The sequence below is a fragment of the Mangifera indica genome, chromosome 9 (genome assembly GCF_011075055.1).
Source record: "Mangifera indica cultivar Alphonso chromosome 9, CATAS_Mindica_2.1, whole genome shotgun sequence".
NCBI lineage: Eukaryota > Viridiplantae > Streptophyta > Magnoliopsida > Sapindales > Anacardiaceae > Mangifera > Mangifera indica.
The window spans coordinates 12874810-12893593 of NC_058145.1; the positions used below are offsets into that span (position 1 = coordinate 12874810).

Here is an 18784-nt window from a genome sequence, read left to right on the forward strand (position 1 = left end):
GGAACCCCACTTCTGGCTTTTGGTCGTTGGGTGGGATGGTGGATCCCTTGCTCTGCACATGCAGGGGGCTGGCTTTGCGGAAAGAGTATATGTTTATAATCTGCATGTTCATATATTTCCCTGGAAAATGCCCAACTGGAATTGGCTCCTTCATAAAATGCTTTGAGGATGGAATAACGACAAAAGTACTCACTCGGTTGGATCCATGACGATAATTAACAAAATCTTTTTGTTGAAATAATGGCTTACTGCAAGTTTTATTTACAAAGGCTTTTGTTTTATTGTCGGTGATGTTATTATAATAATGCTGGTAGGGTTCACAAAAAGGGGAAAGGGAAAGCCAATTGATAATCGAAAACATTGTGGCTGCTGGGATTCGAGCCCAGGTCTCCACGGCCACAACGTGGAATTCTTACCACTAAACTACAGCCACATGTTGATTAGCTTCTGCCCTAAATTTTATAAAACATATTTGCAAGCAACACTGTGGCATAGATTGGTGCCAACATTTTAAGTTATCAACCTCAACTAGGGCTGCTCAAGCTCGGCTCGATTTATATATAACCCAGCTCGAGCTCATGAAAGCTAAACTCAAACTCCGCTTGGCTCTTTTATTCGTTATTAAAATGACATCGTTTTAATACATATTGGTTAAAACGACGTCGTTTTATATCAAAATTTTTAATTAAAAAATTTTAGTAAGTAGCTTTAGCTCGACTAAGGCTGACTCATTTCAACCTAATTCAAACTGAACTCAAACTCAAACTCAAACAGACTCGATTCGAATCTAGCCCTAAGCTCAACCCATCCATTCTTCTTTTCTTAATATGAAAATATCCTTTTCTAAATTATATTTTTGTTGACCCAAAATACAGCTAAAAATTATTATATTTATAATAATGATCTGTTTATCTCATTGACAGATAAAGTGAGTGTGAGGTCAAATGACATAATACCCATTTTTTATTTATTTAAATCTAAACACTCAATAAAAAATAAAAATTTAAGAGAAAAACACATTAATACGTGTTGATTTAAAATCAAAAGAAGTATCAACTCTAAAGAGTATGAACAATAAATACTACGAAGATTTCAAAATACAACTCAAAAAACAAAACTTTCAATTATTCTTCTCGGCCTTTTTTATGAGATTTTGAAATGGCTAGCTAAAATATATTTTTAACCTATTATTCATGCCATTTATTTGTATTATAAATTTTATAACTATTATATATTAATTTCAATTTTATGTTTATAATAATTTAATTCTTATGTTAATTTCATTTTATAATAATATTTTTAATTTTAATTTTTTTAAAAATTTCTGCGCATGTAAGGTGATAAAGATATGAAATTGAATTTATTTATTTAGCACATGCAGCACTGTTAAAAACGTGGCGTCATCAGAACATGTGGGCAAGGCAAGTGTACAAGTCAACTGCGCGATACGCAGTATCAAATTCTGCCTTTGATTTACGCATACGCTCTCAGTCTCAACACTAACTCAACTCAAGCAACCATCCTTGAAAACTTATAATTAATTTCTAAACAACCTTAATTATCGCCTCTAATTATCTCAAATCTCGCCAATTAACAACTTCCTCGTAAACCCAAAACACCCCACCAGGCACCAGCCCAGGTAGCTACTATATTAACTTTATATTTAGTTTAAAGTTTGGTATGATATCTGTTTATGTTATTGTTATCGGGGAGCTATCATCACAGGGACTACCCTTTTCGTAAATTTGAAGGCTTCAATTTTGTTAATTTAACTATTAATTTTCTTATATTTATTCACTTTTTGGTGGAAGAAGTTTCGATTTTTAAGGACGCTTTGAAAGACTATAAACATGTGTATTTGATCTTCATCTTTTATAGGTCAAAACGATAATTGGGTTTGAGATATTTTCCTCTGAAACTCACCTTTGGGTTGGTATCGTTTTCTTATTATCTCCGTGTAATTTCTTATTTGTCGTTTGTTGGGTGGTTGATAGGTATTGAATTCACAGTGAGATCTGAGCCATGGCAGATAATTCATCAAATGGCGACAACAGAACAACCACTAAGCCACCACCAATGCCATCTCCATTGAGATTTTCCAAATTTTTTCAGGTAAAGCTGCCATTTTTTTATAACTGATGAAGCGAATTATTATTAATGTTATTTTCACTTGGAGTTTGATTGGGAATGTTACGTTGATCCGGATAAATATTATAAATTTGGATATTGGTGTATTTCCTTATCATATGCTATGAAAAGTTCCCATGTTAGTATCATGGATCTCAGCTTCGTCCATATTGCTATATATGACTTTGGTTGGTTAATGTTTTGTGGTTTAATATAATATAATTAGAGTGGGGCAGTGTTTTTTGGTTGTAAATCATGTGTGGTCAAACTATTATACTCTATGGTGCCACATTATGTATTCAGAGTGAGAAAATTAGTAATAAACTGAAAAAATTTAAAGATAAAGGTGGAGGGCAAGTATAAGTGCTTATTACTTCTCACATCAGACATTACATCAATAAATGTTTCACAGCATAACATAAATCTGGTAAACCCTCTGAATGATATGCAATTGTTGTGATATTGTTGAAAATGTAGAAATGAGATGACTTAAAAATGTGTTTGGTTGGCATAGCAAAATGATTTTAGGAAATGCCTCTCTTCCTTAGGTAGAGCAATGTAAATGATTCAAAAGTGAGAAGTTCTCAAAATAGAATTTTATAGCTGTTTGTGGAGAAGGCTAAGAAATAAACTCTACCATAAATTCCAACAGCCTACAGTTAATTTCAGCTTTTTGAAATAACAAGTCTTGTAAAGGAGACTACAAGGATGGGAGTTACTTTATTCTGGCTAAGTTTTGAGTAATATGCATTAGATCTATGAGACGATATGATATCCAGCCCATTTTATTAGTCTCCTCATTGAAGTTTACTCCCCAAGTTTGTTGCTCTGCATATGATGGTACTACATACTTGCACCGAAACATTCTAATTATTTATCAAAATTTGCACCATTGCCTGGTAAATTTGTTTTGTTCTGGAGTTTTCTGTTGAACACCAACATTGGCATGCCTTCTTTATTGTCATTTTTATCGTATATTCTGATACTGTTCACTTCAATAATATTCTTCTCCTATGATGGCAGCCAAATATGAGAATTTTGGTTACTGGGGGAGCTGGATTCATCGGTTCTCATCTGGTTGACAAATTGATGGAAAATGAAAAAAATGAGGTTAGAGTGTTTCTTATCAAGACTCAATTGTAATTGTTTGTAATTATTAAGAAATCTGAGGCAATTGAGATATTTTAGTTTATGAAAAGTAGTATTTACATAGATAACCAATTGTTGAGTCACTAGTACCAATCAAGGCATGGTTTCCCTTCCCATGCCTTAACATTGAAACAAATATGAGTTATGTTTTAGTACAGTTAATGCATCTAATAATTTGTTACGCAGGTTATAGTTGTTGATAACTTCTTCACTGGCTCAAAGGACAATATTAGAAAATGGATTGGTCACCCTAGATTTGAGCTTATTCGTCATGGTATGTTCTTGTCTTTTAGTCTGTTAATGTAGTCATTAGTTATCATGTGTGGTGGCTTTGATGTCACAATCTCCTTTGTCATAACTCATAACATTTTTTGTGTAAATATTAAATTCTTTTTCATGTAATTTAGTTTTTGAGATACAATATTGTAATTGCCCACTTATCTGGATTTTGATTTGAGTTGGGATGAGTAGAATAAAGTGTTGCAATATAAATTAACCCATTTAACTACTGCTAAACATAGAATCTCATTACACTATTCATGACATAATCATCAAACATAATGGAGAGCAAATTTCAGTTTTTGATGTTAAAATGATGATGAAGACAGGAATTTTAAAAAAGGAAAATTAAGACTTAGCGATATATCATGTGAAAATATTTCAATAAGTAATTCAGTAGGAACTGCTGCCTGCGCATTGTGGGAAAAGAATGATAAACAATTTGGAGAGTTTCAGATTATTTTCTTCCGACTATAGTTTCTTAATAATAATATAGATGTAACTGTACTTCATATTTTGTTTCTTCATAGATGTCACAGAGCCATTGTTAGTTGAGGTTGACCAGATATACCACCTTGCATGCCCTGCTTCTCCGATTTTCTACAAGTACAATCCTGTAAAGGTGTGTATTTAGATTTCATTTATTTATTCATTTAGCAATATCTTTTATGAACTGTGTTTTTGGCTGATTGCCATTTGCTATTGTCATTGTAATTGTGAGAATGTTTTCTCCTGCATTGTGTTATTTTGCATTTCAACCGGAATAGATTGTCTCACTGGTAAGCTTATGGCATTTTAACAGACAATTAAGACCAATGTTATTGGCACCCTAAACATGCTAGGACTTGCAAAGCGAGTTGGAGCAAGGTTAGGAACCTTTACTTTATAGTATATTATTTTACTACCCTCATAAAATGGTTTTACTCAGTTATCATAGGATTGAACAGAATTTTGCTTACATCAACTTCAGAAGTTTATGGAGATCCTCTTGTGCACCCTCAACCTGAGACCTATTGGGGTAATGTTAATCCAATCGGTAAGTTACCCTCTCAACTGTATCTTTTGTGTTTTGGTTGATCTAGTATGATGACTACACTTTATCTAGTTAGAACTAATTTAGTTTTGTGTATTTATTAGGAGGATTAAGAAAGTTATTTTGCTTGAAACTCCACCTGCTTTCTTGCACACAATACATTATTCATGGTGTAAATGTGTACAGTTAAAAAAAAATAAGCAGGTCCTTGACAGCATCAGCAATAACACATCCTCTTTTGTGAAACAGGGGTTCGGAGCTGTTATGATGAGGGAAAGCGTGTAGCTGAGACTTTGATGTTTGATTATCATAGACAGCACGGGATTGGTAATTTTTCAGCTTCTCTATCCAGAACTACTTAGTGTTTAGTACTTTTTATCTTTGCGCTGATAATTTCTTTTATGTTTTTGATAGAAATACGCATTGCCAGAATCTTTAACACTTATGGACCACGAATGAATATTGATGATGGGCGTGTGGTCAGCAATTTCATAGCTCAGGCACTACGGTAACTCCTTGTTCTGTTTCATGAGCTACATGGTGTTAGTGTCTTTCTCTTTCCCTTTGTTGTTTAAGTGGACATTTACAGTTGGTCGTTTATCGAGCATGACTCTGTTCCTCTCTAGATGGAAGATTAGTGACATTAGAGTCAAGAATCATTATGAGGGCCTTAATTAATGCTGTTCTATATTACATAATAATTTGTCCTTACTTTGTCCTAGTAGAGCAACAATATGGTTCTCTATCTCTATCAAGGCCGTTAACGCCACTATTATTCTCACTCTTCTTTGCTGTTTGCAGAGGTGAACCATTGACTGTTCAAAAGCCTGGAAAGCAAACTCGTAGTTTTTGTTATGTCTCTGATATGGTACAGTAGTAAATAATAATTTCACTACTGTAATAAATTGCAATGTTAAGAGAACAATAATCTGTTTATGATGGTATAGGTGGATGGCCTTATTCGCCTCATGGAAGGAGAGAACACTGGACCTATCAACATTGGAAACCCAGGTGATCTTCCAAAAGATTTACATATTCTTGAAAGATTTTGGTGCTCAAACCAAATTTTAGTTTGACGCCAATTACTGACCTGAGATTTCATGCACTTCCAGGCGAATTTACCATGATTGAGCTTGCCGAGACTGTGAAGGAGGTTAGTTTCATTTTTTCTCATTTTTTCGGTAAGCCATATCTGTATAATACTGAGCTTCCTCTTGTGATGGGGTTTGAGTTTGTAGCTTATCAAACCTGATGTGGAGATAAAAATGGTTGAGAACACTCCTGATGATCCACGACAGAGAAAACCCGACATCTCAAAAGCGAAGGAATTGCTAGGATGGGAACCAAAGGTGAAGTTGCGGGAAGGGCTTCCTCTTATGGAAGAGGATTTCCGTTTGAGACTTGGAGTTGCCAAGGAGTGAGTCACATCAGCATCAACTATAGATTAAAGCGGAAATTTCAGTCAGCTCTCCTCCTAATGTGGAAGTTGCTTTAGAAATATAAATTGATAATCTTGCCAAGTGTTCATGCTTTTTCTTCTTCATCGACAGATCGTAGGAAATAAGTGTAAGTGAAAACGATTTCTTTTTTTTCTGAAACCACATGTAATTTTTGTTTTTGTTTTTCTCCTTTGTCCAGTCCAAGAATACCATTAAGTCTATATTGTCCCTAATTTTGTTGCTACAAATACGATAATTAATTAATAAAATCATTATACCCAACTAATTGATTAAAATTTTTGATATAAATTAATTAAAATGACGGAATTTTGATTAAAATATATCAAAATAATATCGTTTGAATCATTTTTTGTTTGACTCCAATACGAAGTTAGACTCAAAAAATTTTGAGAAGAGCTTGACAAGTTTAAATTTTGTTTAACTTAAATCAAACTCTAATTATAACGTAAAACACCTTCAAACAAGTCTAGTAAATCTATAATATATAGTTATAAATCTACAATTTTCTATTCTATTCAAAATTTAAATTATAACAGTTAAAATATTGAATTATATATATATATATATATATATATGACATACTTTATCTACAAAATTAATTAGAAATTTTTTAAGTTTACGGTATTACTTTTACCATAAATACTCAGTAAATAATTATTTTTATTATTAACCTTGTATCATTGCAGATTATATGGAAGATGATAATATATATATATAAGATATAAACTTTTATAAACCTTCTATTTGGCACTATTTTAGGATACTTGAAAGAAAATTAGCATAACATATTAATTTTTATTTAAAAGCAAATTAACATTAAACATCACCATTTTCGTAGAAGTGAAAAATTATTTAAATCATTTTTTTTATATTATAATCTTTTATCTTATGATGCTATAATATACATTAAACTTAAATAATAAACCCTTATAAGTACTTGTCAGCCGTCGATTAACACCTTATCTACGGTTCACATCTTATTCCCCTGTGCAAACAGATGCACTATTACCGTCGATAAAGGAAAATCCAACGGCCATTATTCCACCCCGAATAAGATTTCCCATCTCCAAACACCGAAAACAATGCACGTGCTAAGCATTGAAACCAAATTAGCTCATTTTCCCGCGGATTCTCGTTTTTCAGACCGTCGATAAATCTAAATCTAACGCCTAAAAACTAATCCCGCTTATATTACGAAACATTTCAAATCCCCTATCTCGCGCGGGTCTAGCCTCTACTGTCGATTAGAATTTTTATTAACATTATAAATATCCCCTCTAATTCTCCGCTTCAAATCATCCTCACTCACGATAATTCAGCTAACACTTTTACTACTCTGCCTTCCTTCAAGGCTCTTTATATTTTGAAAAATGTCTGGTCGTGGAAAGGGAGGCAAGGGTTTAGGCAAGGGCGGAGCCAAGCGTCACCGTAAGGTTCTCCGCGATAACATCCAGGGTATCACAAAGCCAGCAATTCGTCGTTTGGCTCGTAGGGGTGGTGTTAAGCGTATCAGTGGTTTGATCTACGAGGAGACGCGAGGTGTTCTTAAGATCTTCTTGGAGAACGTGATTCGCGATGCTGTGACCTACACTGAGCACGCTAGGAGAAAGACCGTGACGGCTATGGATGTGGTCTATGCGCTCAAGAGGCAAGGCAGAACCCTCTACGGTTTTGGAGGTTAAGTTGTTGGACGGTGGCTGATTGTTAATAGATCTTGACTCTAGATCTTGATCCTGATTACAGTGATTAGTTATTTTGTTAGTAAAATTGTTATTCTGTAATCCTCTGTTTCTTGTTTATGTTGGATCGATATAAATTCTAGTTTTCTAGAAATTTGGCATGGTTATTTTGATGCTCTTGAAACTCCACAAGACACATTTGATAGGAGTGTATAGAGCTTGGAAAATACAAGTCAAAAGTTTGGCTAGGTGTTGAGGTCAAGCAGTATGAACTGAAAGTAATGACACAGGGGTTTTAAAAAAAAAAAAAAAATTAAGGGGCATTTTGGTTCTTAACAAAAATTAATAGTGTGGCGCTAGTCAGGATTGGGGATAATTTTATTAGCCAAAATTAATTTGTCCTGAACGGTAATAAATTTAAAATTGAGGGATGACAAGGTTTCTTTTACACCTTTTGCTGAAAGACTTAACAAAATCTGTGACCCTGGTGCTACCAACCCGTGACAAAAACTATTGTCCAAAGACGACAGCGCTGTGGTGGCACCTGTATAAATCCTACAAGTCCACAAGCCGAGCTCCATTTCATCGAACGTACAGGGAAAGATAATTTCATTAGTCAACCGCCAAAATGTAGCCACCTGTTGAAAAAATATTGTTCAGTTGCTGATGTGGACCCCCGAAGTTTAAGTTCCATAATTTGCACATCTCGTTTTCTTCACCTTACTCCCTTGATTTTAGTCGAAAGAAAAGAGCTTTTCACGGTCTTGACCGTTCCTTTTGTCCAGCACTGCAAGATAATCTCAGTATGGGAGTGCCGAGCGATGATGCCGTTGTAATCCAAAAGGGCAAAGCTCCTGGAGATCATTGTGTCGTTACAGTTAATTGTCCTGATAAAATCGGCCTCGGATGCGATATTTGCAGAATAATTCTACAATTCGGTCTTTACATTGCAAAAGGAGGTATTTTTTGCTGTAATTTTAGATGATATTTGCCTTAATTAAAACTTAGAGGGTTTGATTTGTTTGGTTGAATTTTATGTTTGTCACGGAATGATTGGATTTGGCTTTCCGGTGGTTTCCCTGATTTTTCTTTAAAATCTTTTATTAACTCATAACTTACCATTTTACATATTTAACGAGCTTTGAATTTTGAGCAACCGATTTTTTTTTTTTTTTGGCTTCTGAAGAACCCCTGCGGGATTTGTGTTTAGTTTCATTAATAAATTTCGTCATATTTTAGTTTTGGAAATATTAATTAGCTTTTGAAAATCGATTGGCGAACATTTAAATCGTGTAATGCATGGAATATAGCAAGGTTTTCAAAACCGGACCGGAATAAAAACCGTTTTAAGTACTGGTTTCGGTTAGACCGGTTGAACCGTTTGAACCAGTTGATTGGACCGTTTGGACCGGTTTTATGTAAAAACCTAAAAAAATTATGTTTAATTAGTAATTACATATATTTTATACAGTAAATTTTATATTGTGCATACTTTTTAATTTTTATAATTAACAAAATATATGCATTATTGAACATAATGCATACCCTCGAAACCAACACGCCAAGCGTAAGAGTTGTAGAAGGCCTTGGCAGTCTCTTCAGATTCGAATTGCATACCCTCGAAAGGTTCGAGATTAGAGTCAGGTTGAGGGAGGGAAATAGAGAAGTGGGTTGAATCTTGAGGGATGAGGTTGTCATCATAGATGTTAATGCTCTCATCAAGAGTATGCATCTCCATTTGCATCAACTCCATTGGAATTAATAAATCAAAACCCAGAAATTTAATGAAATTTAAAAAAAAAATTACAGAGAAAGAACATAACTGACCCGTAAATCCATAAACGTTAATCCTTCAGCAGTAGCTTCATTCATAATTTTTTATTTAGTAACTAGAGAAGTTGATTTGCTTGGGTCTTGCGTGTTTCAGTGGATATTTGCAGACTGAATCAGGGGACTGTACTGAGAAAAGATAAAGGAAAGAAGGACCAAAGTCTTCATATATGGTCAAACAAATATTAAATCATTCAATATTTTATTAATAACACCAATCCATTCTGCGTCTGCGTGCATGCAAGGAACAGAAAAAAAAAGTGTTTATATGCAGCCTTGAACCGGATTCTGCAGGACCGGGTTGGACCGCGGTTCAGGAGAGACCCGGCGGTTCAACCGCGGTCCAATCCGATTTTTATATTAAAACGGTTTATCTTTCAACAGTACTCGGCTACAGTCCCGGTTCACGGGCCAACCGGTTCGACCGGCCGGTTCGGTCCGGTTTTTAAAACCATGGAATATAATATAGTGCTGTTGTTCATGCTAATATTTTGTGAGCAGTTATGATCATTCATTGAGTTGCTGGGTTAGGATATTAGTATGCAAATGTATAATATTTGATTGATTATCCGGTTGGAATATAACTGAATGTAGCTTTTTAAAAATTTGCGTCCTTTCTAGTTGATCGGCCTTTAAATTTTTCTCCTGTTTGATTATTAGTTTGAATCTAGGCTTTCCTCTCTTTTTTATTTCAAAATTCCTTATAAAAAATAAAAAAGAGGATTGACTTTACCAAATTTATGTGTATGCTGACGGCTTTTTTTTGGGTACATTTCTGGTTATAGATATCTCAACTGATGGAATATGGTGCTACATAGTATTATGGGTGGTTCCTTGGTCTAGGTCGATCATTGTAAGGTGGTCAAATTTAAAGAGCCGCCTATTATCTATATGCCCCTCGTGTTCACTGTCATTTTACTTACCCCAGCAGTCTACATGTGCTTCATCTTCACCAGTTTACTTATTGAGGTTCTTTTGCCTTGACCGCAAAGGATTATTGCATGGTAATATAAATATCTACTTATGTTTTGCTAATTACAAAATGTGCTAGTATTTTAGTGGTTATAAATTCTTATGTCAGATGTTACTCAAGTTCTGTGTGAGCTTGAGCTTACAATTCAAAGGGTGAAAGTGATGACAACACCAGATGGAAAAGTCTTAGACCTCTTCTTTATAACAGATAACAAGTAAGATGTTTTGGGTTTCCCTTCTGATAGTTGATGGCAATTTGTTAAATTTTATACCCAACTTTCTTTGGTTAAATGTGACAGATATTTATTTATTTTAAAATTTTCTATCATGAACCACAATGTTCTGTCACACAAATGAAAATGTTGTCCATAATTTACTAGTGTGGACTATTTAAGTGGTCCAATGCCTAACGTCTAAAAGATTTCATTTAGTGCATTATTCATTTTTGTCTACATAAACTGGTCATCAATTTGCAAACCTTTAAATTATCAGATTAAGGTACCTTCAATTAGGGGGCTGTATTTTGTGGAAGTAAATCTAATTTTGATGTTTCATTGAGTAGGTATTGAATAGTTATTGATCAGAGAGAGTGAATAAACCATCTTAACTAATGAACCTATCATCCATTTATTGTTGTTCTGATTTTCACTGCTCAAGTCATGCGTTTACTTGTTGCTCTTAGAGATATCTATTAATAATTGAAAAATAAGACATTACAGAAATGATGAAAAAGAAACTGTTAAATTGAGATGTCAATGGCATGTTGGGACTAGACAAGAGAGTTGCTGGCAATATTATTGGTCCTCCATTTTTATCTTTAGAGCATCTCTGACATAATTTAAATTTAGTGGATGTAACAAACTAACAAAAAAATTAAGTTGTAATCCTGCTGGTTATCAATTTATCTTATTTTCCACAATTGTGGTTCAGAGAACTCTTACACACAAAACAACGACAGGATGAAACTTGTGAGCAATTGCTTGCTGTGTTAGGCAAATCGTGCATCAGTTGTGAACTTCAATTAGCAGGTCCAGAATATGAATATCATCATAGTTTCACTTCCTTGTCTCCTGTGGTGGCTGAAGAGTTATTTAGGTCTGAACTATCAGAAAAAGAACCCCGATCACAAGCCCTCAGCTCAAATATGAAAAATTTGAGGAAAACAAATGTTATGATTGACAATTCACTAAGTCCAGCTCATACATTGCTGCAAATATATTGTGTTGATCACAAGGGACTGCTTTATGATATAATGAGAACTTTGAAAGACTGCAACATGCAGGTATGTATTTGCATACTTCGGCACAATTATATAGTCTTTTTAGCATTGGCAAGAGAATTCAATTTAAAAATCTAATATGTACATGTGTGTGTGTGTGTGCATGTCCATTTCATGTTTGCTAATACATGCTGTTTGTTGTTTCTTATTATCCAGATAGCTTATGGTCGATTCTTACCTAATTCTAGAGGCTATCGAGATCTGGACCTGTTTATTCAGCAAAAGGATGGGAAAAAGATTGTGGATCCTGAGAAGCAAAGTGCACTGACTTCCTGTATAAAGAAGGAAATGTTTCACCCATTGCGGGTGATCATGACAGATCGAGGTCCAGATGTTGAACTTTTGGTTGCTAACCCTGTTGAGTTATGTGGAAAGGGAAGACCACGAGTTTTCTATGATGTTACACTTGCTCTGAAAGCACTTGGGATCTGCATATTCTCAGTAAGAAACCATTACCTAAGAAGTGAAGTGGTTCAAAGGCCCATCAGCATGTTGGCTTCCATGGACTTGCTAAATGACAGTTGAAGGAGGATGGGTGCAGAGCATCCTAACATAGATCTCTTTTATATATTCCTAAATACCAGCTTTCTATGCTTTGGCATGTAAGGCTACTAAACACTTTTTTTTTTCTGTTCTCATTAAAGGTAGTATGGTACTTGCAAGTCATGGTGCAGAATCTGCAGATGGGCTTCTTGAATTTCTCTCTCTCTCTCTCTTTGGGTGCACTTACATATATTGAAAAGCAAATGAACTATAACACTTTGCTCTCTTGGTTTCTAGGCTGAAATTGGAAGATATTCAGCATCAGATCGTGAATGGGAGGTGTACAGGTTTCTTTTAGATGAAAATGATAGATTTCAATTATCAAATATGGTAGCTGGAGAACATATTGTAGATGGAGTTAGGAGAGCATTAATGGGCTGGTGAGTTTATCAACTTTATTGCTTCTTGATTATGTTTCCTACCATTTATCCCTAGCCATATTTTGGATTCCAATGATCTTGACCAACTTGGTGCGTGAAATAATCCTATTTAACATCTGTATGAAATTGGTTTGTATTTTTGTATATACATGCGAGTTGTGCGAATTGTTTTTGATATTTCCTTACTGATGGACAATTCTGATATAAAATCCTAGTAAGTAAATGTGTTTTATATGTGTTTATCATTTTTTATTGTCTTAAACATGTAATGCACATGGCTTATATGTGTGTCATATTAAATGTGTATTAAATAATTGTATTATATGTTACTGTATATTTTATTTTTTTGATAAAAGATACAATGATGTAAAATCCTAGTAAGTAAATGTGTTTATCATATTCTATTGTTTTAAACATATTTCGTCATATCTTTGGATTGAAAACATGTAATGCGCATGGCTTATGTGTCATATTAAATGCATATTAAATAATTGTATTATATGTTATCGTAGTTTTTTTTTTTTTGATAAAAGATAAAATGATGTTATTTGAAATAAGCATTTAAAACTCAACTCAAGCTCTTTTTCTTCTGAAATAGAAAATCCCTAACAATCTCATATATTTTCTTTTTTGTTTCCATTTCTTACCATGAACTTATTATTTCATCATTCAATTTCTTAATGCTAGGAAACGATAATTCACATTAATGTGATATGCACAGGTACGTCCCAAAGGTATTTTATTCATTTTGTATCATTTAAATTTATTTAAATTTTATTAAAGAACTGATGAACGGCTGTTCATGGAGGGTAAACACCCATTCAATGTTTGTGAGATGTTCATAAAAGATGAATAATTTTTCAAGAGCAATAAAGTAAATTTGATGCTATGAACGCTCATGCATGTGAGAGGTACAATTGTTCATGAGTAAAATTTATTGGATAATTATGATTTTGAAGGAGGAAGAAACATGATTTAAGTGAGATAAGTTACTATGAATGCTCATGTATGAAGATTGTACACCCGTTTGTGACAGTTAAATTCAAAAATCTATACAAAGAGATCAATTTTCAACAATGGAAACTTTATATATTTCTTATATAAACACAGACACAATACACAGAGAGTTTAAAGGGTATTGAAGTCGTTCAAATGATCAAATTGCTAGAAATTAGACCGAGAAGACAAGCTAGTTGTCAAAGAACAAGTGAGTAGGTTATTTAATCAATTTTTGTCTAAGTGAATGGAAGAAAATGCATGTTGTAACACACTTTGTAATTTTGGAATATTTATTCTCCATATTCATGTATTATATGATGATAAAATGTCATGTTCATGTATTAGATTGTTTTGTTTGAGTGAAAATTTGGAGTGATAAAATGAGTAAGAATATGTAACTGTAATTTTATAAGAATTCATGTTGAAAAACATGCAAAAGTGGATCGTTGAATTGATTAATAACCAAGGTATCTTAGAGATTTAATTTGATGCCTTAGTGTGTAGAGATGTTTGTTGGAAATATGAAATTTAGAAATTTAGACATGGTCAAATGCTCATTCATTATATATAATAACCATTCAATTATGAGGTAAAAGATGATGAACAATGAACCGTTCATAGAGATAAACAATAGTGATGAGGTGTAATGATGCATGGTCGTTACAAGGACAGTAATGCCCATGCATGCATGGAAGTTAAGTATGGTCGTGTATAGACCATGAACACCTATTTATGAAGCTGGAAATGACTATTTTTAACCTTAAAGTTATGTGGTATAAGAACGGGTATTTGCCTTAATCTATGTGAAATAAGACGATAGAATGTGGGATGGTGCCTTAAGTTGTGTAATCTAAGGCACATATTATTAAATGCGAAAATCAAGAATTTAATTTAGATAGACAAGTCGTAAATTGTGTGAAAATGACTAACTACTTAAATAACAAGTCACTGAAACCGTGACATAAGGATTAGAAGCAAGAGTTAATATTGTGTAATCTTTGACTTGATAAGATTATGAAAATATCAATGTTGTATGATCTTTGGCTTGAGAAGGAAGAATGATAGTCATTGTTGTGTGTTTTGTAGTGTATAATTAAGTGGAGATGCCACTATTGTGTGATCTGTGCTTTGTGGATAAATGTCAATCTTGTGTTATTTTTGACATAAGATAGAGATATCGCGCTATTGTTGTGTGATCTTTAGCATGTTTTCACAAGAAGTTATGAGTTGAGATGTAATGTATTATTGAGAGAAAAGTTTTGAAGATGTTAGTTGTGTGCATTAATATGCTAATAAGATGAGATGAAGCATATTGTCATCGAGAGAAAAGTCTTGATGACTAGAGTTGTGCGCATAATTACACTAAATAAAACGAGAAATGAATGATAAGTTATAAGATGAGTTGTGCGTATATAGAGATATCTTATAGGTCACTTATTTATTGAATGTTTAACATTTATGCATTTCTTTTAACTATTTTATAGGTAGGAGATGAGTTGTGGGATGGTGGATGATCGAGTGTCAGTTGAGGTGGTTGCATGAGGAGGGATTCATGTCTTGCACATTATGATTTTATGTAAATGTTTTGTATTTCAAGTTTATGCATAATTGTGACCATGTTTGGGATTTGATATATATATGTTTGAGAAGCTATGATTTTAAAGTAAAGTAAGTTAACATGTCTTTTCAAATGCATGGATTAAGTAGGAGAAGCTGACAAGATATAGTTCTAGGTGTCCCACTCTCCCACTTACGTTCCATGCCAAATAAAATTGGCCAAAAGGACTATTTCCCACACAAACTATGTTGAATTCTCAAAGTTTTTCTCATTAATTTTGAAATTTTTATTTATTCACTCATAATCGTTTAAATTTGTTAATTTTAAGGATAAAATTATTATTTTATATTTAATATTAAAAATAAACTTAAATATGATTTCATTTCTCTCCTTAAATTTAAAAAACTAACTTTTCTCTCATAAATCAAGTTTAAAAAGATCATATTTTCCTCTCTAGGGTTTAGTTTCAAGACTTGTTCACTTTTTCTGGTGTCATCGTTGGCCGTCTCTCTCTCTCGACGGTTTTCTTTCTTCTGATGGCTTGTCTCAATTCCATCCCAATCCATCTGGTGTCGAGAGATGTCATCTGAAAAGAGAAATCGTCTTCTCAGATGACGAAGACGAGATCGATCGATGAGGAAGAAAGAAAACCTAAGGGTTTGGGGGTGCAATAGTTACAATTTAAAATTTAAAAACTTTGAATGAGAGGAAATTGTGAGCTTTTAAATCTGAATGAGTAAAATATAAAAAAACTTTAATTTTTTTTAGTAAATAATAATTTTACCTATAATCTTAATTAAAATTTTTTAATAAAAACTTTATTATAAATAAATATTTAAATTTTTAAAACTTCATAAATATGTATTTATAGTCCTTTGGCCTAACAAAGTGAGATGTTCCCATTAAACGCAATGAGATACAAGTTAAGAGTCTCTTCTATTTTATTCTACAGCGTATATCTTCCTGCAATTGTACTTCAAAGTAAAGACAAAAGGTAGAATTAGGAATCTCGAAAACTTTGAACTTCATTAATGAAAGCCACCTTAAAAACGAGCTCTGTTATTGCCAAGAAATTAATAAGCGTTGAAAAATAATTACATAAAAAACGCGGTTGGCGTTGGGAAGTTGTTTGGCATCAATTTTCATGGGGAGTTTTAAGTCCCGTGAAAATTGGGTATATATAATTAAAATTATTTAATTATATGATAATACATATAAATATATAAATATATTTATGTATTTAAATTGGGTATATATAATTTTATGAAGAATCAAATAGTTTCTTACTTGCACAAAATACATGTTAAATTTCAGGGAAATAATGCAGCAAACATATATGAATTTAAATTAAATAATGAAGAATTTTAACAAATATTTTTCGAGTTGAAAGATAATATATTTGGAAAATATAATACATTTTTCAATTGAATAGATTTTTTTTTTTCAATTAAGGGATTGAATTATTAATTTATTTATTGAAAGAATTAAATTTTATAATTTAATCAATTCAATAGATAAATATAATAGTTCAATACTTCTAAAAATCGTTATCAGTAGAATATATTAACAACTTCAATCATTGAATATGAGAATGATTTGCTCTCTCATTCAAAGACCATAAATTGAAGACAAATCAAGAAGAGAAACAAGTCATATGGTAACAAAATATAAAAGAAAGAGGAGGATTTTTTTTTTGAGGGTAAATAAAGGGAGAATTATTTCTCATCCAAATTATACTAAAATAACAAGTTTCCATTTTTAAAGGTCAAAAAATGATATTTTTTTTTTTTTTTTGTCAAAAAGTTAAATGTTTTCGCTAAAAGAGTATTTTAGTTATTTAATAAATATATAAATATGATAGGATTAATGTTATGTACACTCATAAAGTACAAACAATTTACATTTTCTCCTATCAACTCTAAAATTTATCACTTGGGCTCCTATTTTTAATTGAAAATAATCAAACCTTAACTCTTAACTCCAACAAAACTTAAATCCATAACCGCACCAAATACAATTAAAATTATAGTTGGAATCACACTGATATGAGTCAATCCACACTATATTGATGGAATTCAATTGAAATCATACTGATTTAGTGAGATTCCAATCATTGATGGCGACATTTTATGGTAGACTATTGTTTTAGGTTTTAAAATTTAATTTTTATAAAATATAAGTGAAAATATATTTAATAAAGTTTGAGGGTTAGATGTTATTCATTTTAATGTAAATTAAATTTTATTAAAGATATTTTTGTCTTTTTTATGAATACCATAAAAATTAATTAATTTTACTAACAATGTCGGTTGATAGGTGGAAAATTATCATTTTTCCATTTCAAATAATAAAAAGATATTATTTTAATATAGTTCAAATAAATAAGAAAAAATCATTCTCCCTTAAAAAAAAAAAAAAAAAAAAGGGAACAGGAACACATACCTCTGAGTAGCCCAATGAAAAAATGTTCTTTGCTATCCAAGCAATTGTACACCATCAAGTAGTGTACATTTTCTAATAAGGATTTAGATATTCTATCTGCATTATTTTATACAAATTTAAAAATATTCTAATTCTTTGTATGCCATGAAAATGGGGGTATTAGAGAAATTTGAATATATACAATATTGCCTTTTGTAGTCTTTTTCATATGGCCAAAGGACTTTTTCACCCCCGAGTTTAAGTGCTATCCCAAAAAAATATCAATGAGATTTGAAAAATCTAAAATCCCACCAATCGGTTAAAAATTACAATTATAGTTAGGGGTAAAATAGTCATTTAATAAAAAATTTAAAAATTTGTTACATCTCCCCCTTCAGCTTAAAAATCTCACAATTCAGCCCCCACCTAAAGTTTAAAAAATTAAAATTTTTCCCTTAGGGTTTGCAAATCAAAGTTGAAATCGTCAGAGATGGTCGTCTTCGGTGGTGTTGGCTCTCTCTCCCGACTCAACTCTCTCTGTCGATCATTTTTCAGCCACTAGTGTAGGCGATTTCCTCCAATAAAGACAAAGTCGGATTGTCTTCGTCTTGGACAAAGACGATTTTGTCTTCGTCTTGGACGAAGATAATTTCGTTTTCATCTTGGACGAAGATAATTTCGTCTTCATCTGAGACGAAGACAATCGTCGGAGGTCTCAGACGGAGACGACGTGGCTATCTGAGACCACCAATGGTTGTCTTCCTTTCAGATAATTTTATTAAAAATAAGAATAAAATTATCAATTTATTACTAAATCTTAAATATATATATATATATATATATATATATATATATATATATATATATATATATATATTAAATTTAGAAAATTCACAATTTTTTTTCACATGATTAAATTTTAAAAAATTCACTTTTTCTCCTTTCTAGTGTTTTATTTTGGTAAAAAAGTAAAATTTTCAAAGTTTAATTATAAAAAAATTATAAGTTTTTTAAATTAAGAAAGAAAAATAACATAAATTTTTTAAATTTTAAAGTTTAATAATAAAATAATAAT

The 18784-nt window shown here is 32.3% G+C and overlaps 3 protein-coding genes and 1 non-coding gene across 7 annotated transcripts; 3 read left to right on the forward strand and 1 right to left on the reverse strand.

The window, feature by feature from the left end:
- Positions 1-361: 361 nt before the first annotated feature.
- TRNAH-GUG lies at positions 362-433 on the reverse strand. Its single transcript has one exon. It is a non-coding gene; the product is annotated as a tRNA-His (tRNA).
- A 1029-nt stretch (positions 434-1462) lies between these two features.
- LOC123224677 (UDP-glucuronic acid decarboxylase 6) lies at positions 1463-6248 on the forward strand. Its single transcript, XM_044648346.1, has 13 exons — positions 1463-1639; positions 1995-2112; positions 3151-3237; positions 3463-3550; positions 4086-4177; positions 4358-4422; positions 4503-4591; positions 4838-4915; positions 5003-5096; positions 5390-5456; positions 5536-5599; positions 5701-5741; positions 5827-6248. The coding sequence occupies exons 2-13, from the start codon at positions 2023-2025 to the stop codon at positions 6007-6009; spliced, it is 1038 nt and encodes a 345-aa protein (XP_044504281.1). The 5' UTR covers positions 1463-1639; positions 1995-2022; the 3' UTR covers positions 6010-6248.
- A 1076-nt stretch (positions 6249-7324) lies between these two features.
- On the forward strand, positions 7325-7881 carry LOC123225783 (histone H4). Its single transcript, XM_044650027.1, has one exon. It carries the CDS (start codon positions 7419-7421, stop codon positions 7728-7730), a length of 312 nt encoding a protein of 103 aa, XP_044505962.1. The 5' UTR covers positions 7325-7418; the 3' UTR covers positions 7731-7881.
- A 382-nt stretch (positions 7882-8263) lies between these two features.
- LOC123225782 (ACT domain-containing protein ACR9-like) lies at positions 8264-15425 on the forward strand. 4 transcript variants are annotated; one of them, XM_044650024.1, is made up of 8 exons: positions 8264-8686; positions 10343-10561; positions 10639-10744; positions 11460-11811; positions 11965-12249; positions 12589-12731; positions 13419-13465; positions 15215-15425. In XM_044650024.1, the coding sequence occupies exons 1-7, from the start codon at positions 8533-8535 to the stop codon at positions 13426-13428; spliced, it is 1269 nt and encodes a 422-aa protein (XP_044505959.1). In that variant the 5' UTR covers positions 8264-8532; the 3' UTR covers positions 13429-13465; positions 15215-15425. The 4 variants fall into 4 exon arrangements, with proteins under 4 accessions (XP_044505959.1, XP_044505958.1, XP_044505961.1 ...); XM_044650023.1 differs by having other exon boundaries at positions 8265-8686; positions 13419-13452; XM_044650025.1 differs by lacking the exon at positions 13419-13465 and having other exon boundaries at positions 8266-8686.
- Positions 15426-18784: the final 3359 nt, after the last annotated feature.